General features: G+C 34.8%; 1 protein-coding gene across 10 annotated transcripts in view; it reads left to right on the forward strand.

The window, feature by feature from the left end:
- Positions 1–25,969, forward strand: part of epha8 (eph receptor A8) — a 122,980-nt gene that overhangs the window by 61,116 nt on the left and 35,895 nt on the right. For all 10 annotated transcript variants that reach the window (XM_048172357.1, XM_048172361.1, XM_048172358.1 and 7 more), the window contains one exon: positions 17,507–18,170. In XM_048172357.1, coding sequence (XP_048028314.1) covers positions 17,507–18,170 — 664 coding nt within the window. The remainder of the gene's footprint in view (positions 1–17,506; positions 18,171–25,969) is intronic.

Genomic DNA, 25,969 nt, shown 5'->3' on the forward strand with positions numbered 1-25,969 from the left:
TTGAATTGAGAATGTCTTTTAAGTTACAATTCAATACCTGAATTTAAATTGAGGCAGCAAATAGGATGTGGAATTGCAAATCATAGTTCCCATCCATTCAGTGTTCAGAAGTGTCCTTAGTGCTTCAACCCCGATGTCTCACTATAAAGTAGTCTGAAACGGTCTGAATTTGCTTGTACTTTCACAATAACCCGTCACAGCACGGGTTGTGGACACTTGTGGCCCTTGAGAAATAACAGCGCTTTGATCAGTTCTGCTGTACTGCTCTCTGCTAACTGGTAAATCAAATTCCTCCGAAGCTGGAGTGAAAGAGTGGCAGTGCATTCTGTCCCCTCATGACAGATTTTCAGGCTTTCTGTTTGTTTCAGATGGTGTGAGGTGACACCGCTGTGCCTCTACTGCTAGTCAGTACTTTTCCAAAGAATCTCAGCAACATGTGCAGCTGTTATCTGGATGCTCGAATCTCAAGCACGTTCTGGATATGTAGAGCGACTAAGCGATAGCTGTAATTGCTCATTTTACAGTTCAGCAGTTTGTCAAAGTTTCAGAAGATGCAACAATGGGCAAATCTAAAAAAAAAAATTTGTTTTCCCTGTTATGATACATTTCTCATCAAGACAAGGCAATTAACCTCTAATTTAATCAGCTTTGACATCCAGGGGCCACATGCAAGGGTATCGAATGCTTAACTGGATATCTACATTCTCTGAAGTACATGTGAGTGATGCTTGCCATAATAGTAGGATGTTCTGAGTGGTCGCCAAGGTGTTGCTTGATGGTTGTTTAGGAGATTTGGGTCTTTGCCAGTGTGCTGCTATGCAGTTGCTTGGGTTGACGGATGGACTGACGGACAGATGGACAGACAGATAGATAGATCGACAGACAGACAGACAGACAGATAGATAGATAGATCATCTGTCTATCTATATATCCATCTGTCATTCTATCTATCTATCTGTCTGTCTATCTATCTATCTATCTATCTATTGATCTGTCTGCTTGTCTATCTATCTATCTATCTGTCTGTCTGTCTGTCTGTCTATCTGTCTGTGTGTCTATCTATCTATCTATCTATCTATCTATCTGTCTGTCATTCTATCTGTCTGTCTGTCTGATAGATAGATAGATAGATAGATAGACAGACAGACAGATAGATAGATAGACAGACAATCTATCTATCTATCTATCTGTCATTCTATCTATCTATCTATCTGTCATTCTATCTATCTATCTATCTATCTATCTGACTGACAGACAGATAGATCGATAGATAGACAGACAGACAGACCGATCGACAGACAGATAGACAGATAGACAGATAGATAGATAGATAGATAGATAGATAGATAGATAGATAGATAGGTAGATTGATTGATTGTCTATCTATCTATCTGTCTGTCTGTCTGTCTGTCTGTCTGTATATCTATATGTCATTCTATGTATCTGTCTGTCTGTCTGTGTGTCTGTCTGTCTGTTTATCTATCTATCTATCTATCTATCTATCTGTCTGTCTGTCTGTCTGTCTGTCTGTCTATATATCTATATGTCATTCTATCTATCTATCTATCTATCTATCTGTCTGTCTGTCTGTCTGTCTGATAGATATATAGATAGATAGAATGACAGACAGACAGATAGATAGATAGATAGATAGATAGATAGATAGATAGATAGATAGAATGACAGACAGACAGACAGACAGACAATTCCATAAATTCCTCTTCATGTCATCCCAATTAAATGTGAGACTAATTCAAACTCCAAATTTGAGCAATAGCAATAGTGATGCTTGCCTTAGAAACACCACTAATTATCATAGTCTCTAGGTACATCATATTCTTAAATATTTAATCCGGGCGTACACACATAAATGTGGCACTAATGATAGATGCCTGATGCAGGGTTTGTGTTTGAATGCATTGTTATGGATCCTCACCGCAGTCAGCTAGTCCTGAATCATTTATGCCCCTTCATGAACTCATAGTGAGATGTCTTTTTACAGTCCAATTCAAGCTGGCAGTGAGATGGGTGACCCCAGGCTGACCCCTGGCAGATATCTCTGCCTTCTGTACATTCCTGCAGGGCTCCAGTCGCCATCGGCTGTCACTAAGCCAAATCAGTCAGGCCTTGACAGCTGCTGTCCGATGACTTCATTATGTTCCTATCTGGCTCGTGTATGCCATGACACATCTATTGACACCCACCTCCCTTTTTCGCCCACCCACCACAATCGATAGCAGTGATAAGACAGACGGAGATGATGACAAATGGACTTTGAGAGGGAGATGATATGGATGCATCCAGATGTCCGCCCACTCCCCTGTTACCGTCAAACATGTCTGGAGATGCCACCCTGTGCTGTCGCATGGATGCACAGCATTACTTTGACAGTGACTGCAGCACCTGAATGCGGTCAGGACGGTCATGCGTGTTTCACTGTCACAGACGTGCAATTATTGCATCATGCTGTATTCATGTCAAAACCGTTTGCAAAGGGCCAGGAAAACACCCTGGGGTGCCAAACTGCAAACTTAATGCATTAAAAGTAAGTAAATGAATGTGGGTAAATATGTGTCCAGCATTCACATTAAATAAGCAATAAACTTTAGACTGAGATAGTAATAAATTGGAAAGTATTATATGATTAAGAACAAATCTTGTGAAAAAAAAAAAAATGAAAATGCTAAAGTGATTCATTGCAACTTACATTTAAAACTCATGAATTAATAGTAAATCATATATTAAAATTGCGAGTCTTTATCACACAATTCTGACTTCTTTCTCAGAATTGTGATATAAACACAATTTTGTTTTATAAAGTCAGAATTGTACGTTTTTCTCTCACAAGTGCACATTATTTATTAAGTGCACAATTCTGACTATATCATGCAATTCTGACTTTATAACTCGCAATTCTGACTTTTTAACTCACAATTCTGACTTTATATATCACAATTCTGACTATATCATGCAATTCTGACTTTATAACTCACAATTCTGACTTTTTATCTCACAATTCTGACTTTATATCTCACAATTCTGACTATATCATGCAATTCTGACTTTATATCTCGCAATTCTGACTTTATAACTCACAATTCTGACTTTATATATCACAATTCTGACTATATCATGCAATTCTGACTTTATAACTCGCAATTCTGACTTTTTAACTCACAATTCTGACTTTATATCTCACAATTCTGACTATATCATGCAATTCTGACTTTATATCTCGCAATTCTGACCTTATAACTCACAATTCTGACTTTATAACTCACAATTCTGACTTTATAACTCACAATTCTGACTTTATAACTCGCAATTCTGACTTTTTAACTCACAATTCTGACTTTATAACTCACAATTCTGACTTTATATATCACAATTCTGACTATATCATGCAATTCTGACTTTTTAACTCACAATTCTGACTTTATAACTCGCAATTCTGACTTTTTAACTCGCAATTCTGACTTTATATCACACAATTCTGACTTTATAACTCGCAATTCTGACTTTATATCACACAATTCTGACTTTATAACTCACAATTCTGACTTTATATATCACAATTCTGACTATATCACACAATTCTGACTTTATAACTCACAATTCTGACTTTATATATCACAATTCTGACTATATCATGCAATTCTGACTTTTTAACTCACAATTCTGACTTTATAACTCGCAATTCTGACTTTTTAACTCGCAATTCTGACTTTATATCACACAATTTTGACTTTATAACTCACAATTCTGACTTTATATCTCGCAATTCTGACTTTATAACTCACAATTCTGACTTTTTAACTCAATTCTGACTTTATATATCACAATTCTGACTATATCATGCAATTCTGACTTTATATCTCGCAATTCTGACCTTATAACTCACAATTCTGACTTTTTAACTCACAATTCTGACTTTATATCTCACAATTCTGACTTTATAACTCACAATTCTGACTTTATATATCACAATTTTGACTATATCACACAATTCTGACTTTTTAACTCACAATTCTGACTTTATATATCACAATTCTGACTATATCATGCAATTCTGACTTTTTAACTCGCAATTCTGACTTTTTAACTTGCAATTCTGACTTTATATCACACAATTCTGACTTTATAACTCGCAATTCTGACTTTATATCACACAATTCTGACTTTATAACTCACAATTCTGACTTTATATATCACAATTCTGACTATATCACACAATTCTGACTTTTTAACTCACAATTCTGACTTTATATCACACAATTCTGACTTTATATCTCACAATTCTGACTATATCACACAATTCTGACTTTTTAACTCATAATTCTGACTTTATATATCACAATTCTGACTATATCATGCAATTCTGACTTTTTAACTCACAATTCTGACTTTATAACTCGCAATTCTGACTTTTTATCTCGCAATTCTGACATTATATCACACAATTCTGACTTTATAACTCGCAATTCTGACTTTATAACTCGCAATTCTGACTTTATATCTCACATTCTGACTTTATATCTCGCAATTCTGACTTTATATCTCACAATTCTGACTTTATATCTCGCAATTCTTACTTTATACTCACAATTCTGACTTTATATCTCACAATTCTGACTTTATAACTCGCAATTCTGACTATAACTCGCAATTCTGACATTATATCACACAATTCTGACTTTATAACTCGCAATTCTGACTTTATAACTCGCAATTCTGACTTTATATCTCACATTCTGACTTTATATCTCGCAATTCTGACTTTATACTCACAATTCTGACTTTATATCTCACAATTCTGACTTTATATCTCACAATTCTGATTTTATAATTTGTAATAGTGAGTTTATATTGCAATTGTGAGATAAAAATTTCATTACGGAAACAGGCTTCCATAGGTAGACATAAGATCTTATTGAATTAAAAGTAAATTAAATGTTGGGTAAAAAAAAAAAAAATAGATATAACAGTTTGCGGTTAGATTTTTCTACATATACTTTATCATATACTAAACACACGTTTGTGAGGTTCTGAAAGTTTTGATTGTTTAATGGTGCTTCTCAGTAGCTTTCGGAGTAATTACATTGACAACCCGTCTAATTATCTACCTGGAACAGCTTCATCTTATTAAGAAGAGCAGGATGTCCTCTCTCTCTCCTCCCTTCTGTCTGCTCAGTACCGTAGGTGCTTGAATAAATACTGAGATTTCATCACCTCTGAAGTAGTGAAGGAAAAGCAAAGGCCTTGAGCAAATACTTTGCAGGGTCCAAAATGTTGGTGCATATTTGGTGTGAAGAAAATGTGTTTGTACAAGAGCATTATATCAGTGGCCAGTGAAGATGTCTGCCCAGAGGAAAATTGTATTGCTCTTTCATTCTCAAGAGAGTTATTGGAGTTATTGTCTCTTATAAGTATGTTTCTCCTAAAATTCATTAGGAGACATAAAAACAGATCAAAATGAGTCAATAGTTGACATACACTATGAATATAAAGCTATAAAATGAATGTGGATAGCAACTTAAATCATTTGATTTTTGTAAATATCTGTTGAGATATTTGGGTTCATGTTGAGACTTTTGAATTTGACAAGTCTGAGCAACTTGCTTATTTATATGTTGACATTTCAGTAGAGTATTACATAGTTTAGTCATTCTTTAGACGTTTGAAAATGTCCTTATATTCTGTACTCTTGCTAGGCTCAGTTTATTAGACTGCATGAAGTGCCGAACACATACGTTAACAATGGATGACGGTTAGAGAGGGAGATGTTCTTAACCCCGTACGGCTCTGGACGGAACATAACTCTGTGTGCTAGCGTGAGGCCGACATACACAATTAACAGACACGTTCCACAAAGGTTATCACTGTCAAACTACGTATTCCAATTAGCAGGCAGGGAATTCAATTCAGATCAAGATTTCTCACACTTGAGCGAAGCGGGTGGGGGACGTTTCCAAGATTAATCGTCTGCCTTGATGCTACATGATTGTGTCACTGCAAATATCACCCCAGCATGGCCAGTTGTTCTGTGTTGCTTTTGTCAATCCAGATTCAAAGGATTTTCTCTTCCTAGCTGCTAATCTGAAATTGGATCACACAAGACTTTTCTCTGCCAGATTTTTTTTCTTCTTTTTTTTCCCAGAGTTGTATTTATGGCTTTTCACAGTATTCTTATCCCTGTCAGGCCACTTTTAACCCTGGGTTAAGTATAGTTTCAAACTGGTCATCTTGAAGGCGGTCAGCACCAGGGTTATTATAATAAAACTAAAACCCTAACAAAAAAACAAACAAACAAAAAAAATGTTACTTGAAATAAAATAAACATTGATTGAAATATAATATTATATTGCAATTATTTTATTTGAGCTATTGTCAAAGCAACTTTTCTCATTTCCATTTAGCTCAAGTTGATGTATTAATATAACTAAAACTGATAATTATGACAGGAAAATTACTAAAACTTTAACTAAAATGAAAATGGAAAAAAATACAAATAAAAACTAATTCAAATTATATAAATAAATAAATAGACAAAACTACTTTAGTATCTCAGTGACAACACTGCTGTAGAGCTTTTTCAGTGGTGTGCATCTTTTGAGGAAACATTTTGTTTCACATTTGAACTTTTTAAAAACAATATTACATACTAGAATACTATGGCAGGTTGTATCACAATCAATCAAAAGCTAAATATTAGTGCGTGCCATACTTAAGCTTCCATATTCTGCATTTAGTGTTAATGTCTGAGCAATGCTCAAAAATATATTTGTGTGTGTGTGTGTGTGTGTGTGTGTGTGTGTGTGTGTGTGTGTGTGTGTGTGTGTGTGTGTGGGTGTAGGGGTAGAGGTAGTGTAGGGCGATAGAAAATACGGTTTTCACAGTATAAAAATCATTATGCCTATGGAATGTCCCCACAACTCACAAAAACAAACCTGTGTGTGTGGGTGTGTGTGTGTGGTTTATAAAAATACATTGGTACACACATTGGCAATAAAAAAAAGTGATTAAGTGAAAAATTCTTACAAATAGCCCATTTAAAGGGCTCATATAATGCCACTTTTACAAGATGTAAAATAAGTCTCTTATGTCCCCAGAGTGTGTATGTGAAGATTTAGCTCAAAATACCCTACAGATAATTTTTTATAGCATGTTAAATTTGTCACTTTTTGAGGGTGAGCAAAAACGCTGCGTTTTTGTGTGTGTCCCTTTAAATGCAAATGAGCTGCTGCTCTCGATAGGGGGCGGGGTTTCAGATGCTTGTGTTAGCAGCTCTGATTAACGTTACCTCACGTTAACGGTACCTTTCCCTACCAGACGTTTGTTGTAGTCCTTAAACAGAGAATTCTTTAAAGGTCCCGTTCTTCGTGATCCCATGTTTCAAACTTTAGTTAGTGTGTAATGTTGTTGTTAGAGTATAAATAAAATCTGTAAAATTTTAAAGCTCAAAGTTCAATGCCAAGCGAGATATTTTATTTAACAGAAGTCGCCTACATCGAACGGCCAGTTTGGACTACATCCCTCTACTTCCTTCTGTAATGACGTCACTAAAACAGTTTTTTGACTAACCTCCGCCCACAGGAATACACAAGAGTTGCGTTTGTAGAGTGTGTTTGTCGCCATGTCGTCGAAACGCTGTTATTTTCATCCCGCAGTCCAATCACCGGGTCTGATTCCGGCTCAAATTGATAGGATAAAATTAAAGACATGTTTACAATAACACTGAGCGCGTGCATCTCCACGTTATGGTAAGAGGCGTGACCTTTCCGGGCAAGATGCGCTAAACTGCTGTCGAATCACAACACAGGAACCGCTGGCACAATCAGAACTCGTTACGTATTTCTGAAGGAGGGACTTCATAGAACAAGGAAGTCATCAGCCCGTTTTTATGACAGTGGAAACAGCGGTATACAGATAAGTAAATTATGTGAAAAATACTGTGTTTTTTTACACGCGAAACATGAACACATGTTATATTGCACACTATAAACACAATCAAAGCTTCAAAAAAACACGAAAAACAGGACCTTTAAAAGAAAAAAATCTCTCTTTACATTGAACTTTGAATGTCATAATTTTACACACTACACGCAACATTACACACTAACTAAAGTTAAAAAGTGAAATCATAATCAACAACCCCTTCAAGCTAAATTTCACCCATAAATAAATTGTCATAATTTACTCACCTTTATGTCATTCCAAACCTGCATGACTTTCTTTCTTCCATGAAAAAAAAATATATATATATACACTACCGCTGAAAAGTTTGGGATCGGTAAGATTTTTAATGTTTTTAACAGAAGTTTCGTCTGCTCACCAAGGGTGCATTTATTTAATTAAAAATACAGTAAAAACAGTAATATTGTGAAATATTATTACAATTTATAATGACTGTTTTCTATTTGAAAATATTTTAAAATGTAATTTATTCTTGTGTTGGCAAAGCTGAATTTTCAGTATCGTTAATCCAGTCTTCAGTGTCACGTGATCCTTCAGAAATCATTCTAATATGCTGATTTGCTGCTCAAAGAAATACAGATTTACAAATTATTTGTGTACAATATTTTTTTTCCGGATTCTTTGATGAATAGAAAGTTCAAAAGAACAGTGTTTATCTGAAATCTAATCTTTTGTAACATTATAAATGTCTTTACTGCCACTTTTGATTGATTTAATGCATTATTGCTGAATAAAAGTATTAATTTCTTTAATTTCTTTTTAAAAAAAAATAAAAAATAAAAATTCTTACTGACCCCTAAACTTTTGAACGGTAGTGTATAATGTTACAAAAGCTTTGTATTTCAGATAAATGCTGTTCTTTTGAACTTTCTATTCATCAAATAATCTTGAAAAAAAAGTACACAACTGTTTTCAACATTGATAATAATAACAAATATTTCTTGAGGAACTAATCATCATATTAGAATGATTTCTGAAGGATCATGTGACACTGGAGACTGGAGTAATGATGCTGAAAAATCAGCTTTGCCAACACGAGAATAAATAATGAGGTTTTGTAAATAATGACCTTTAAGATAACTAGCCAAACCCTGACACCTTGGTACTTTTCTGTTAGTTTTATTCTTGATTTGTACAGAAGAAGTGGAAACAAATGCTGTTTTTGTGGATTTTTTTTGTGTGATATCTTCCGCAAATGGCTCTTGGGATGTGTTTCAGAATCACTTTTATTCTCTGTAATGATGGCATGTATGTTTGCAGCTGTTTGTTTGGCGGCGAGCTCATTCCAAGAACAACAGATTATGAATGTATTCAGGAGAAAGATCTCCCCTGCTTGTGAACTGACAGAGGTTTGACGTGTCCCATAAAAATAAACCAAGATAAAAAAACGAGACACTTAAATATTTTATCCAAACAAAGATGTTAAATAGAGTTAAGGAGGGTCCCTGCATGAATAGAGACAGCTATTTCACTCACTAAAACAGTTACTTTATTAAAATGTAATGATTAAAATATTAATTTAATTATTTTTATTAATTATTATTGTATTTCTAATTATTATAATTTTAATCATTTATTAATTAAAATTTTAAATTATGTATTTATATCTTCAGTAAAGCTGTAATTGAGCTGTATTAATTAAATGAATAAAAGTTTATAGTCCAAGAATATATTTTTTCAAGTACTGAAATGAATTTAGGGAATTTGGATCACTAAAACATGAATTACTTTATTAAAATTAAAATATTGAAATATAAATATGTAATTATCCTATTTTTATTAATTATGATTTTATTTTGTTATTCTTACATAATAATGTGCTTATATCTTCAGTAAATCATTGAGCTGTCTCAGTTAATTGAAAAAAGTTTCTAGTGCAAGAATATTTAACATGTACAAGGTACTGAAATGATCTGAAACCATTAATCTACATTTAAAAAAGAATAATACCTTTTATATCGATATGGAGATTATGTAGATTAGCTCAATTTACATAAAAAGTGTCTCAATTAGATTAAAAATATCTGAGCAGAAGGATTTTCATTGTACCATCACTTTCATTAATTTCAATCATTTTCCTCCATTGATCGTCTAATATGTGATGTAGCTAAAACAAAACCCAGACTTTTATCGGAAACCTCATGAAAGGACTAAACGAATTACTTCCAGCCCTCGAGCCAACCTGAAAAGTGTTAGATTTTAACAGACTCTCTAATCTAATCATTAGTGTAAGGACAAATTAAATTTAACCGCTAAATACTCAAAGTGGGAGGCTGGCAACGGTGTGCGCTCGAATCCAACAGTTTAATTACCGCAACGGGCTTTTTGTAGTTTTCCCATGGGAAGCGTGGGCCGAGGTGAGGCCAGGGAAGCGAGGAAATCTGCTCCTTTGGAAGATGTACTTGTGAGAAGAGGCCAAGTTCATGGTGGTCGAGCTCAAGGCTCCTCTGAGGTCAGCATTTTCCCTTTCAATTAGGCCGGCTGAGTCCGTAATGTATTCAGGGGAGGCGATCTACTCAAGGCCAGTGGGAGCTGAATGCTATAGTGTACTATGACGGGCTTCAACTTCTACTTTTCTGATTACTGTTTATAAGTTAGAACTTTTTATGCTGAAAAGTGAGTGTTGCTTGTGTTAGAAAGTGCCTCTGTTTTCATTTGAGCTACAGAGTGCTGCATGGATCATGTATTTTTGTAGGCCAAAAACCCAGAAAGGAGTTAACATTTTAGCACTTCCAGTTCCAATCGTACTAAAGTCAATGGTTTTTTGAAAGGGTTTTTGGTTAAATGTCTAAAATAAGTTCTGTGGTGAATACTAGGTCAAGAAATTTTCACTGTTTACTCTACAACATAAACACATCAGTGATTCTTATTTACTTGTCTTGGTTAAATATGACTACAGAGGTTGTCGAGACATTAAACGTCATCAGGCCGAGAAGGAAAACTCATCTACTCACTAGTTGCTTTCACAGCCTCATCCGAAATCGCATACTCTCTGAGTAGGTACTGTATTTGAATTTGAACCTACTTTGCGACCGTTAAAAAAGTATGTTCTGTATAGTATGAATATGGGATGTATGGACGAAATTTGAATGTACTACATCCATCATGTTGTTACTGTCACCAGCGTCAGTTGCGTCGCTTCACTGCCATTCATAAATCCTCTTCTGTGGCCTCATTGGATAGTAAAGTGTCTATCGAATGCGCATTGGGAGCTTACAAGGAGCTTAAAATGTCATCTTATTGTGTTTTTGGGTGCCAGTATCAACAGAGTACAGGCTGCAATTTGAAATTTTATGGCCTACATGCTGCCACTGCCAGACAAAAAACGACAACAGCTGTGATTAAACTCAATAAAATGAGCAGACTGGACAGAAATGATCATCAAAAATGATCATACGCACACTTCGTATCAGTTTTGTTGGTATGGATTATGGTTTGGTTATATGTCTAGAGATGTTTCATGCATGCCCAGCTAATGAGAAATTAGGGAACAACTTAAGTGATTTCTCACATAACTTTTTTAGCGGATAAGTTAGCTAACTTTGTTAGTCATACAAATGCAAAGTTCTGTCATGAAACTCTAGATGGCGCAGGTTAATAGGTCCTTAAAGGTGCCGTAGAACATCGTTTCAAAAGATGTAATATAAGTCTAAGGTGTCCCCTGAATGTGTCTGTGAAGTTTCAGCTCAAAATACCCCATAGATTTTTTTAAATTAATTTTTTTAACTGCCTATTTTGGGGCATAATTAACTATGCGCCGATTCAGGCTGCGGCCCCTTTAAATCTTGCGCTCCCTGCCCCCCCGAGCTCGCGACTATAAGTGCAGTTATACAGTGCATAAACAAAGTTCACACAGCTAATATAACCCTCAAATGGATCTTTACAAAATGTTGGTCATGAATACTGCATGCATGGATCGGATCAGATGAGTATAGTATTTATTTGGATGTTTACATTTGATTCTGAATGAGTTTGATAGTGCTCCATGGCTAACGGCTAATGCTACACTGTTGGATGGATTTATAAAGAATGAAGTTGTGTTTATGAATTATACAGACTGCAAGTGTTTAATAATGAAAATAATGACGGCTCTTGTCTCCGTGAATACAGTAATAAACGATGGTAACTTTAACCACATTTAACAGTACATTAGCAACAAGCTAACGAAACATTTAGAAAGACAATTTACAAATATCACTAAAAATATCATGTTATCATGGATCATGTCAGTTATTATTGCTCCTTCTGACATTTTTCGCTGTTGTTCTCGCTTGCTTACCTAGTCTGATGATTCAGCTGTGCACAGATCCAGACGTTAATACTGGCTGCCCTTGTCTAATGCCTTGAACATGGGCTGGCATATGCAAATATTGGGGGGCGTACATATTAATGATCCCGACTGTTACGTAACAGTCTGTGTTACGTTGAGATTCGCCTGTTTTCCGGAGGTCTTTTAAACAAATGAGATTTACATAAGAAGGAGGAAACAATGGAGTTTGAAACTCAATGTATGTCTTTTCCATGTACTGAACTCTTGTTATTCAACTATGCCAAGGAAAATTCAATTTTTAATTCTAGGGCACCTTTAAAAGCAGAACTAAGTAACTTTTTTACCTTCATAAATAGTCCTTACGATGGTTAATTGACTTGTAGTGGTGTGTTTGAGGCGTGCACTAACCCCCTCTGGCACGTCTACGCCAGAAAACAGCACTTGCATGTTGAGCTGCGCCGACCCGACACAATCGCCTCATGTTCACGTTCACGCGAGAGTGACAAAATGCTTTACGGTAATTCAAAAACAATGTGTATATTATGCCTTTATAAGACAATTTCGAAAATTACCCACCTCCATTGAGATTTCTTGTACTGTATTTGCAAAACTACTGTGCTGATGAGCGTTGTAGTCGTTGTAGTCCAGAGCTGCGCTTGGAGTATTTACTACAGTGTGATTCACTGAAGGAACCTCTAGGGGGAGCTTCGCAAATCTTACTGAGTTCCGCTTTAACTCAACCTGCTCGTAATCACATCATTATCTGTTAGACACAGCTGATTGGTTCCTGCTGAATCAGGGCCCGTCCACACCGAGACGTGTTTAGGTGCATACGCAAAAATTTTGTATCGCATAGGCGTTTCATCCAGACGGATCCGTCGTTTTCAGAGCCTGAAACTGCTAATTTTTTAAACCGGGTCCCAGAGTGGATAAATCTAAAACCGACGCCCTTGTGTTTTCGTGTGTACAGCTATTCCATATATTTTGTGAAACGATGATGTCATCATCCCACGTGTCGACCCTAGTCAGACATGCTACGTCACGTAACAGCAACAACAACAACAACAACAATAATGGACTACAAACTTGTGTTCGTGCTGCAGAACTTACCGGGCCTATTAGTTTTATTAAAATAAAGCTTTATTTCTAAGCTTTACTAAAGTTTGTATACAGCGCGCAAGGTTTATGCGCATGCTCCAAGTCTTATTCTTTGTTTTTAGTGTATCTCTGTAGCAGAATTACAGTGCCACATACTGATCTGGCATGTATACTACATCATTTTGAGTTGGTTTCAGTGGTTTTGTGTGTACGCAGATATTTCTCCTCGAGGGGAAAAAAAAGATTGGAAAGGGAAACCCTCCACCTTCCCCAGCTCCACCTGTATAGATCTGCTAAAAACACATTTTTTTAGTCACAAAGCTTATTTTCTGCACTAACCCATAAGCCAATGGAAAACCTTTTTATCAAGGGTGCTAACTTATGGGTTTGGCCTACAAAAATACCACATCACTGTAGCGCTCTATTACCAGCAGTGATGCTAGTAGTTACAACCTATAAAATGTGCTGTTGCTTTGTGATGCCTTCACCACTTGTTGTATCTGTTCTCTCAAAGACATTCCAGCCTTGTTTTTATGTCTGGCCGCTGTTTATCTCGCCGTATATCATGTAAGAGTGCATAATAATATCCATAGAGGAGAAAATAGATGTGAGATTAGCCTTGAAGAGTAGCGGGCTAATAACAAAACATCCCGAGGCTCTCCACAGGCCGCAAACCATCATTTTTTCATAAAAACATAATGATAAGTGATGCTATTTTGCTGCTACTACTACTGTAAGGCCGCAAAGTGTACAAACTATTGTAGATAGCTAATGTGCGTTTTTATATAACATTGACAGTAACAAACCTCAGTGCTCAAGGGAGTGATGAAATTACAGTAGCTTAAAATGTGTGCATTTATTCATTTGGCAGATGCTTTTATCCAAAGCAACTTGCATTGGAGTTTTATCTGTTGAACTAATCGGAAAACCGACCATAGAAGACATCAGTTTACACCAATACCAACTATGTTGTTGTGTACATTATAATACAATGACATTCATTATTTATAGTTTTCCCACTCCAGATCCCTCTCGAGCGTCATCATCTGTCCACTCCGTTTATCCAGCAGCTCCGCTTTTAATTACCAGTGAATATCCAGCGCTCGCTCACGGCGTGTGCCTTCAGTAAAGCCTAGTGGGAGATGTGAGCTAGTGAGATGAAAGACCTGCTGTGTGGCGGCACGTAGAGGCTCCTCCTCGTGGGAGGAGTAAACCCAGTAGGACTTGAGGTCTTTCATAGTGCAGCTAGCCTTCAACTCACCTGCTTTACTATTACATGAGAAGGATGAAAGACAACAGCTAATTGCTCACAGACAGTGCCATCAGAAAAGGCCTTTACGGAGGACAGCTGTCCATACGCTCTTCTCAAGCAGGTTTTTCTGCAGTAAAGAGAGAAGAGGCTCTTTAGTGAAGACTGAGCGCTGTTGTTCTTGACCATCTACCTGAAAGTCACTCAGAGTTCATGGTGATGAAAGTTGTATAGCATATTTCATCAATGTTTCTAGAAGTCTTGAAGAACCCAAGATTTCAAATATTTATTATCAATGTTGAGGAGGCTATTTTATGAGTGGCAAGTTCCTGCATTAATTACGAGCAAGGACACAATAGATATGTTGCATCAACTTCCTAAACCCCTTCCCCTCCAAAAAATAAAATAAATAAAAAAATAAAAAATTAAATGCTGCTGTTTTTGACTCTCTATAATTTGTATTGTACTATATATGTATATATGTATATATACATGTATATATACACTATGTATATATACACTATGTATATATATATATATATATATATATATATATATTTAATTTCAAGCAGAGAAAACCGCAATAGATATTTTCCTTCTTCTTCATAATATTTTATTTTTCAAGCAGGAATTTTATTCAAGAGTATTTATTTTTATTTAAAGCAGGGACACAAACACCGTAGATATTTTGCATCTTTTTCAAAATATTTTGTTAAATACTGCTGTTGTTGCCTCTGTATATTCTGTATAGTTTTATTTATTTATTTATTTATTTCAAGCAGAGACATAACCACTATAGATATTTGCATCTTTTGCATAATATATTTTTTTCAAAATATTTAGTAAAAGGCTTTTGACTCCTTATTCTGTATTGTACTATTATTAATTTATTCATGTATTTATTTATTTATTTAGAGCAGGGACATAACCCCCATAGATATTTTGCATATATAGATTTATTTATTTATATTTATATTTATTTATATTTATTATTTATTTTGCATATTTTTATCCAAAATATTTAGTTAAATGCTGCTGTTTTTGACTCTGTATATACTGTATACTATATTCTTTTTTTCTTGTATTTTGTGTAAATTTAATTGCAAATTTAAAGTTGTCACTCTAATTAAGATTTATTTTTTCAAAAAACATCATTTTATGCAATTTTATGCAAGAGTATTTATTTTTATTTAAAGCAGGGACATAAACACCGTAGATATTTTGCATCTTTTTCATAATATTTTATTTTTCAAAATATTTTGTTAAATACTGCTGTTTTTGCCTCTGTATATTCTGTATAGTTTTATTTATTTATTTATTTATTTATTTATTTATTTATTTCAAGCAGAGACATAACCACTATAGATATTTGCATCTTTTGCGTAATATATTTTTTTCAAAATATTTAGTGAAAGGCTTTTGACTCCTTATTCTGTGTTGTACTAGTATTAATTTATTCATTTATTTATTTATTTAAAGCAGGGACATAACCCCCATAGATATTTTTATATTTATATTTATTTATATTTATTATGCATATTTTTATCCAAAATATTTAGTTAAATGCTGCTGTTTTTGACTCTGTATATACTGTATACTATATTCTTTTTTTCTTGTATTTTGTTTAAATTTAATTACAAATTTAAAGTTGTCACTCTAATTAAGATTTATTTTTTCAAAAATGCTTTTGAACCAGAACAATGCGGCTCTAATTAATCATCTTTTGCTCTCTTAAATAGCTTCAGTATAGTTAGTTATTTTTAACATGGAAGTTTCCTTGTGAATGTGCCAGACTTCAGTTTCATTAGTCCCTGTAGATAAAAAACTAGAAGTATAACAAAAAAAATTTTTGCACTAAAAAGCAGTGTTTATGATTACAGTTTGCAATATCAAGCAGCATAACAGACTGTTTTTGTACAGGTAAAATAACTGGAACTGGACACTGGAAGCCTTGCACAGTCATGTTAAAGATCGTCCACTCTCACGTTAAAAATGGAGTGGATAAATATCACATGTTTGATTACTGTTTCAGTTCATTCTGCTGTAAATGTGCACAAAATACAACGTGACATTGAAAGCAGCAATGTTTTGTTTTGCTAAAGTTAGTTCATTACATGAAAAGCTATTTTGAAAACATCTCAACTTCTGTCACGCTACTGAAAACTGTAGTTAAATTAGTTGGAACTTCTTTATTTTGCAGTAGTTTTTACCTGTTTGTTGGGTTTGGTGTTCTGTGACCGGGACAGTAAATGAAATTCTCATTGGACGGTTTCATTCTCATTGATCAGCATTTCCAATTTTTGCTTCAGGCTCATGATATGAATCTTTAAGTTCATTTGCAACTCATCATAAAATATTTATTCATGCCTGATTATTTGCATTGCATAAGAAACTGCTTAAACTGCACAAAAACCACCCATGAATAACGAGGAATACTGAACGTTATTAAGGAAATGCAGGCCACATTCATCATGATATTAATCTTATGCACTGCAATGCATATGTAAACGTTTTAAAGAAGCTCTCATGCACATTGCTGTTGAAATAATAATGGACTGATTTATAAGAATCTTCACACTGTAAATATGTAAATACACAAATAAGATCTCTATCGCATTAAAGATGTGTTTGTAAGAGCACATTTTGAGTGTGCAATCTCCTATCCTTAAAGGTGCTCTTTTTGTTCACTTTTTATTTTATTATTTTATTATATTTTATTTTGTTTTTTTTTTATTTATTATTTATTATGTATTTATTTTATTTGATCTCAACATGGTGACTCCATTTAAAATAAAATAAGAAATTTTAATAGTATTAATTATTTTTATATGTAAAACTTTTTTTAATTTGCGAAAAAGGCTTTCAAATGTAACCATTTTCAATAATAACCCTGATTCTCTTTCTGTCTTTTCCAGTGGGATGCAATCAATGAAATGGACGAGTACTTCAGCCCCATCCACACATACCAGGTGTGCAACGTTATGAGCCCGAGCCAGAACAACTGGCTCCGGACCAACTGGATCCAGCGAGACGGCGCCCGGCGGATCTACATCGAGATGAAATTCACGCTCCGAGACTGCAACAGCATGCCAGGCGTTCTCGGTACCTGCAAGGAGACCTTTAACCTCTACTACTACGAGACCGACCGTGATGTTGGCACGAGCATCTGGGAGAGTCAGTTTTCCAAAATCGACACCATCGCTGCCGACGAGAGTTTCACTAACGTGGACCTGGGGGTGAGGAGACTGAAGCTCAACACTGAAATCCGTGGCGTCGGGCCGCTCAGCAAACGCGGCTTCTACTTGGCCTTCCAGGATATAGGAGCCTGCATCGCTATCGTGTCCGTCCGAGTCTACTACAAACGCTGCACGGGAATGGCCCGCAACCTGGCCGTCTTCACGGACGTGGTCACGGGGGCTGACTCGTCCTCGCTCGTGGAGGTCAGAGGTCAGTGTGTGGACCACGCAGAGGAGAGAGACACGCCCAAGATGTACTGCAGCGCTGAGGGCGAGTGGCTCGTTCCTATTGGAAGATGTGTGTGCAGCGCTGGATTTGAGGAGCACAGAGACAACTGCATTGGTGAGTGACAATATTATGGATGAATTAGTTGCTTTTTCACCATCTTCAAGCACGTTTATATATATATATATATATATATATATATCAGACAACTGGATTTGTACAATTCCAAGCCCATGTTCCAGTCTATCCCTGCATCCGAATATGCCTACTTTCATACTATATAGTGAAAATATGTGAGGCAAGTTGTAGGGCTATGCAATTAATCGTAATTGTTTTTCAATTTCGATTTTGGCTTCCAATGATTATGAAAACAAGATAATCAAGGTAAAATGATTATTGTGCTGCTGCCACATTCAGCGGTGTGCTTTTGTTCCTTAACATCCAAATCAGCTGAATAGGTAAGTGTTGTAAAATGGAGTTTACTGTTGCTAAACAGAAGGACGTGATATTAAACAGTGTAATTAAAAGCAAATTAAGCCGTGAAAGAAACACTGTTCCCCAGGTGGCTTTCTGTGTGCACGTACCGATATGGAGCAGAATGCGAATAAACATAGTATACTATGGGCTTCGGATTCACTCATAAACGGTCAAAAAGCCTACACAGAAAAGTGTCAGAATGCCGTTTTAGTAGGTATCCTCGTAAACAGTCGGTTATGTCTTAAGTGAATGTAAACAGCTGCGAAAGAAAACACGTGTATCAGTATATTGGATCCATGCATTCAGTCTTAAAGTGACAGCAGCCTAATATTCCTGCTGCCGTCTGTGTCATTAATGTTAATCAAAAGACAAGGATAAAATCACTCACTGCTCTTGAATAAATCTGTTGTATTTATTTGTCCATTGTGTTTGTAATTAGTTTTTAGTTCTTATTATATTGCTGACTGTTTACTTGTTTTCTGTAACTGTTTTGAGGACCTTTTACTTAGCTACATTAACCTAGTATTAGTTTTTGCTGAAGTAGCCTATCGATAATTGTGACATTGTATTGATTTTTAAAATTACTCATATCATGAAATAAGACTTTGATCATATCGCTCAATGTATAATAAGTAATGCTGACCAAAATAGTCGTAATTATTATTTTTGTCATAATCGAGCAGCCCTACCAAGCAGTATGTCCAAATTCATAGTACTCATAAAACAGTAAGCGAAAAGTACCCAGATGACCTACTATTTCTGTCAGGATTATGAAGTGCTTAAATACTGGACACAGGAGTGGATTTTTGCCTGTTTTGTCATCTGCTAGGCCAGAATAATAATGATAATAATCATAATTCATCAGCAGTACTGAACACAGAATGAATTTAGAGATGCAACTTCATGGGGAATGTTTCAGCATGCTAACAGTAACTCTAGCTCGCTAATAAATATGATATAATAATGCTTGATATAATAATTAGTGACGGTTCACGATAGCTGAATAGTTGACTGGTCATTTTTTTCTCTTTTTTTGGTTGTTTGAAAGTAATGCTAGTTGACTAGTTACCCAACAACTTAGTTAATTGAGGTCATTCAGTGATTTTATAATGTTTTTTCATTCTTAATACAGAATGTTTAATATTTTTAATATTAATAATATTTAATATATTTTTTTAGCTGTAAATATTTTAATTGTGGTGCTGTGGGGAGAATGGTTTTAATTTTTTAATAATTTTAATATTAATAATATTTGTTATATTAAAGAATCCAATATTTCATTTTTTTTTAGCTTCGATACTGTACATTTTAGAGACAACTTCTTGAAGACCATTTTAGCATGCTGCTAACACTACTTTTGTAACAAATATTTCAAAATAAATTTGATTATTAAATGCATTTCAAGACAATTACTGTCAAATATATATTTATGCATAATATGTCAGACTATATTTTTATTATCTGATATTTTTTAATTGTTGGTCTATGTGTACTTTTTTGAGCCATGTGCATTTAATTTTATTTTTAGACATTTCATCAAGTTCAAAATGACGTTTTAGAACCTTTTTAAATGGAAATTATGATATCCGTGTCATTTAAATAGTCTTTATTGGCATTATTATTGTAGGTCCCTGTGTTAAACCAGGGGACTTTGTTATATTTCTTTCTTTCTCTAGTTTTTCATTCTATTCACCCACTCATTTCTGCAGTTCTCACCACACTGGAATGAGCAGCCGCTGTTTATTTCACTAGATACATGACCATATGCTGTGGAATTGTTATTAATTCAATTTCCTTCATGTTCCCAGTATCACAGCATTCTGTTTTGAACGTATTACTCAAACCATCACAAACTCATACTTTGTCAGGTAATTTTCTGCTCGATCTGTGGCTAATAGCACTCATGGCAATCCATTTCCTTTTCCTCTGCCTCCTTTCTAAAGTGCTGCCGCTGTCTGCACGAGTCAGTAAAGGTTAAGTGTCTGAGCCGCAGAGTCAGGCTTTTGGTGTCTAAACTGGGTCGCTGTGCTAATTCTCTCGGTGAACGCTCCTCCTCTAGTCACGCACATCTCAGGGACAAACCCGGCACGGCAAACTGGGCTGCTCTTGGACACTGCGAAACAAAAAAAAAAATCCCAGCTTACCACTCTCAAAGCCGCAGGCGCAGACCACCGTGGAAGGATTGCATGTCGTCGCAATAGAAAATGTCAAAAGGCTTCCCATTTTCTTTGACCGAGAGCTGAGCGATGGGCTCCCACTAACGTTTTAAGTGCCGATCAAAACAGAGCGCTAGCTTCACGTCTCTCTCCTGTCAGCTCTGTTTTAGGTTTTCCAGTGGCAGCCGTTGCTCCCGGGCCTTCCGGTCCAGCGTGAAAATGTAGGGAAAATATCCATTTCGGAAGAGATGAGATAGTTCATGCTCATTGGGGTAGCAGGGAGCCTTGTCAAATCCACTCCATTTGGCAACTTGATTTAACCTACTTAGATTCAGGGGAGAGTGTCTTCCCCACATGTTCAGCCGCCGCTGTTGGCTAACTTATTCATGAGCGCTTGTAAACAGGTTTCCATGCAAAACAATTGTGTTTGGAAGCCATGAGGATGTTGTGCCGGGGTTAACCATCAGAAAATACAGTGAGCTCCAAAGGTCTGAGGCCATATTGACAATTTGGGATTTAAAAATGTGGAAAGAAACACAGTTTTAGGATTTTGTATAAAAAATGTATAACCATGAAATGGTATGATGTAAAAATAAAAAATAAATATTTCAGATTTTGCAGTATTTTTTTACTCTAATCCAAAGAGTAAAATGGTCATGTGAACACTATAAACTCTAAAAACTAATTCAGGGGACCTTTAGTCATTACTTAAATATATATATATATATTGTTGTGAAATAAAAAATCAATGAAATCTGAAATGCTGTTGGACTTTTTACTTGTAATTGTTATTTTATTGAGCTTGGATGACACACAAATTATGCCTATTGATTCCATATACTATCATGACTTGTCATAGTTTAACATTTTCAGTTAATCAAAAATGTATTTAATTTTAAGTTCTGTTAATATAAAATACAATCTGATGACGTGTAAACGTGTTTCATTGTTTTGAGTTGTATGAACACTTCTTTTAATTTAGACAAACTTAAGTTAAGTGAAACTGGGCTGGGATTTATATTTCCCATCATGCTTTGCCCATGGCACTTGAAAGGGAGAGTAAATGCCAAAATTAAGTGTTATATAATGTTTTTTGCACTAGATTAATGGTAAGGGAGATTTAGCAGTAATTAGTGTTTTGTTATGCTAATTTAGAAGAGTTTCTGTTAATGTGGGTTTTTGGAGATTTACCATCATGGTGACAAGCGGTGCTTGGTAAGTTCATGTTACTTAGAAATGCGTTTAATTGTGTCTAAAAAGTATCTTCACCTTACTTAAAACATTATGTTGGATCAACTTAAATAGTTGCATTCATGTTGACAATTATTAAGTTCATGTTACTTAGAAATGTGTTTTTATTGTGGCAAAAAAACGTCTTCACCTTACTTAAAACATTATGTTGGATCAACTCAAAATATTGCTTTGAATTAATGTAATTCTCCCAATTGGCTTAAGTTAAAAATTCTAGTGGAAAACGTTAACTTTTTTTTTGTTGTTGTTGTTGAACCAATGTTTTATTTTTTAGAGTGTACAGATGGTCAGATTTTCTTGCTTCGAGCTGAAACTTTTTTTTTACTCAAAATGTTGCACTGATGATATCATTTGTAATAATATAATATTTGTTAGAAAATTGTAAAATTTTATATTTTGCACTAGTGGACCCTCACTATATGTGCACTACTGTAAAAAAGAACTGGTAGTTTAACTTAAAAAAGTAAGTTACCTGGTTTCCTTAAAATTTTGAGTTTATTGAAATTAAAAATGTGAGTAAATACAATGAAGGGGATTGGTTTAATCAACAGAAACTCAAAATATTATGTTATCTGAACCACATTAATTATCTAATTTGATTTGACAAAAGAAAAAATGTTTATTTAAAATATATATTTTTTACAGTGTACCGTTAAAATGTCTTCTGCTCACCAAGGCTGTATTTATTTGATCAAAAATACAGTAAAAACAGTATTGTGAAATATTATTACCCTTTAAAAAACTGTTTACTATTTGAATATATATTAAAATGTAATTTATATCAGTGATCAAAGCTGAATTTTCAGCATCGTTACTCCAGTTTTCAGTGTCACATGATCCTTCAGAAATCATTCTAATATGCTGATTTGCTGCTCAAGAAACATTTTCTATTAATGAACATTGAAAACAGTTTTTTTTTGGTCGATTAGTTTTTTTGGAAATAGTGATACATTTTTCAGGATACTCTGATAAATAGAAACTTTTATTAGGCAAGGATGCATTAAATTGATCAAAAGTGACAGCAAAGACATTTATAATGTCTTTCTGTTTCAAATAAATGCTGTTCTCAATTTAATGCATCCTTGCCTAATAAAAGTATCTTTTTTTCGTAGTGTATATATACATTATATAATTATTTTATTTTATTTTTTTCATTTCCTGAAAGAATAATCATTGTTTGCAAAAGAATCGTATTAAAATTTTATGTAAGTTACTCTCTCTTGCCACTTGCCTAAAACAAGCATTGTAATATATTGTGGTTCTGTTAGTTACCCAGCATGCACTGCAGCTGGGGTCAAATCAGAGTGAGCTTAATTTGATTACTCACTATCACTGTAAAAGTGTATGGAACTGGTTAAAGGGATAGTTCACCCAAAATGAAAATTATCCCATGATTTACTCACCCTCAAGCCATCCAAGGTGTATATGACTATCTTCTTTCAGGCGAACACATTGGAGATGTATTTAAAAATATCCTTCCTTTTCCAAGCTTTATAATGGTAGTGAACGAGGGGCCTGTTTTGAAACCCCCCAAAAATGCATCCACCTAGGATGGTTTGAGGGTGGGTTAATTTTCATTTTTGGGTGAACTATCCCTTTAAGGTGGCTATTCATCATTGTTTGAAGGTATACATTTCACTCTAATGTCATGTTTTGTGTCACCGTTATTGGGCTTTATAGTCCCACAAGTGAAGTACCAGCTTGGCAGCCAAGTTTGTTATTGCTATACCTAGCTGTATGATATTGCTACTGTTTACACTCACTATGTGGCCTTGTAGTCACTGTAGTGTGACATTATTTAAATAATTTTGAATAAAACAAGTGGTTTTGGATGAAGCAATATGAAAACTCATTTAACAGATGCTAAATAAGAATTAATTGCAAGTAATTGCATTCACTTTATGCTTGTTGGCATCTCATAGCAATGCACTCAGACACCTCAGAACACCATAGCAACTGTATAGCAACACCCTGACAACCACTCACATCGTCATCTGTGACGACGACCACTTATCTAAGCAGCAATCCAGTTTAATGACAGCTGAGCGTCTTTTGATATACACTGCCTTGTTATTAACAATACGATGAAAAAATTGCAAGGGCACAAAGCGAAGCTTAACAAGAATGCCGTACATTGTCCAAGACGAAATAACGTTTCTTTATTCTGAAGGGCTCAGAGTTCAGAGTTGTTTATTGAAGCCTTTTGTTCATCAGTGAGCTTTGTGAAAAGCTTACAAATCTGACTTTGTAACATTTTCTGACATTAGATGATTTCAAAGCCAGTCAAAAGCTACTGTACATTGTTGAAGAGGCCAGCTTTTCACAATCCCAGCCATCAATTTCCACTTTTCATGCTCTCACAGATTATAATTATAAACTCCTTCATACAATCTAGCATGTGCTTGTGATTGTTAGACATCTCGCTGGCTTTCACGATGCGACACATCCGCAGCCCGCTGGCGACCCATAAGGGAATTTCAGAATGCTTTCGTCTGTCACTCTTAGATAATGATATTTATTTTCTGACGGCGTACGATCGAACGAATAGGAAAGAAAGAGAGCTGTAGAGGTTTAATATATATTACATTAGATCATATGCCTTAAAGCAGCCAATCAAGTTTTTAATTCGCTAAGCAGACAGATTTAATCTTGTCACATAGACACTTCAGTCCTCCAGCTGTCCGTTTGTTGCTCACAGGCTTTAAGGCACCAGACCCAGGTAAAAATATGATGCTATTGGAGAGATGTGATGAATTGGGTTTGCACACAAGTTAAGAATGTCATTTATTTGCACGACTGTGTTGTTCACTATGCACTATTATGCACAATGCAGTTCCTCATCTCGCAGATCGTTTAATAGCACACGGTTAAAATGGATTGTGGGTGGTTGGTGAATAAGAAGCTAAAATTTTTGATTTTGTTAATATTTTTTTCTTAAGAAAGACAAACATAAATAGTGATGAAAGCCAATATATTAATTGCCATGGATGAATATTTACTCTAAATAAATAAATACTGGGTAATCCACTGTAGATGGGATTTTATTAAAAGATTTGGAGCCCAAATCTAAGTGAAAATTGTCCTGAAAAGAAAAAAAAAGAAAGAAAAATGGATCTTCTCTATAAAATAGTGGATAACTTGGTAAAAATATTCATCTGTGGCATGTAATATTATGTCTTTCTGTTTAATTTATGTATTTTTTACCAGAAAAAAAAAAATCAAAATTAAAATTTTAAACTGGGACCTGTGGTTAAGTTAACAGAATGATCCAGCAGGTATTGGGCCTAAAATATTGCATTGCATACTATGTGGCACAACTGTTTAGATATGCAAATCTATAAGATTTGAAAAAAGTCAAGATATCTTAGAAAAGTAGCACACCTCTCATCATTCGTGTCTGTGAATTTTCTGAAGTTATTGAATGATATTAATGCTGGGTTATGTTTTTTAAAAGTCTGTTTATATATCTAAGGAGTTCAGGAGGACACCATCTGTGCTTATGCAGTATTATTATCAGCCGCATGTCTTAGCGGGGAGATTTGTGGTCACATCACTGAAATAAGAAAGTGCACTCATGTCAGCATTTATATTTCTATATGTTTTATTATGCTGAAAATGAACGTGAAATAACAGAACCTGAGAAAACCAGGATACTGCACAAGGATCCCAAAGTGTGCCTTCCCAACTCACAGCATTTCAACACGTTCTTGAAGGAATAATTGGGTTTAATACAAAACTTGACCTCTATCATTTGTCAATTACCACATAAAGTAAGAATATAGAAAATAAATTAGATTTTTTATTTTTAGGTAGAAAAAACAATGTTTACATTATGGCACTTACAATGGGAATAAACTGTATATTCACAGCTTTACGTTAAAAGTACAAATGTAAAGATTGTAAACTACCATTCAAAAGTTATTTTTAAAATAAATTAATACTATTATTCAGTAAGGATGCATTAAATTGATCAGAAGTGACATTTACAGTGAGATTTCTGTTTCAAATTAATGCTGTTATTTTGATCTTTCT

This window comes from Megalobrama amblycephala, linkage group LG21, assembly GCF_018812025.1.
Source record: "Megalobrama amblycephala isolate DHTTF-2021 linkage group LG21, ASM1881202v1, whole genome shotgun sequence".
Lineage (NCBI taxonomy): Eukaryota > Metazoa > Chordata > Actinopteri > Cypriniformes > Xenocyprididae > Megalobrama > Megalobrama amblycephala.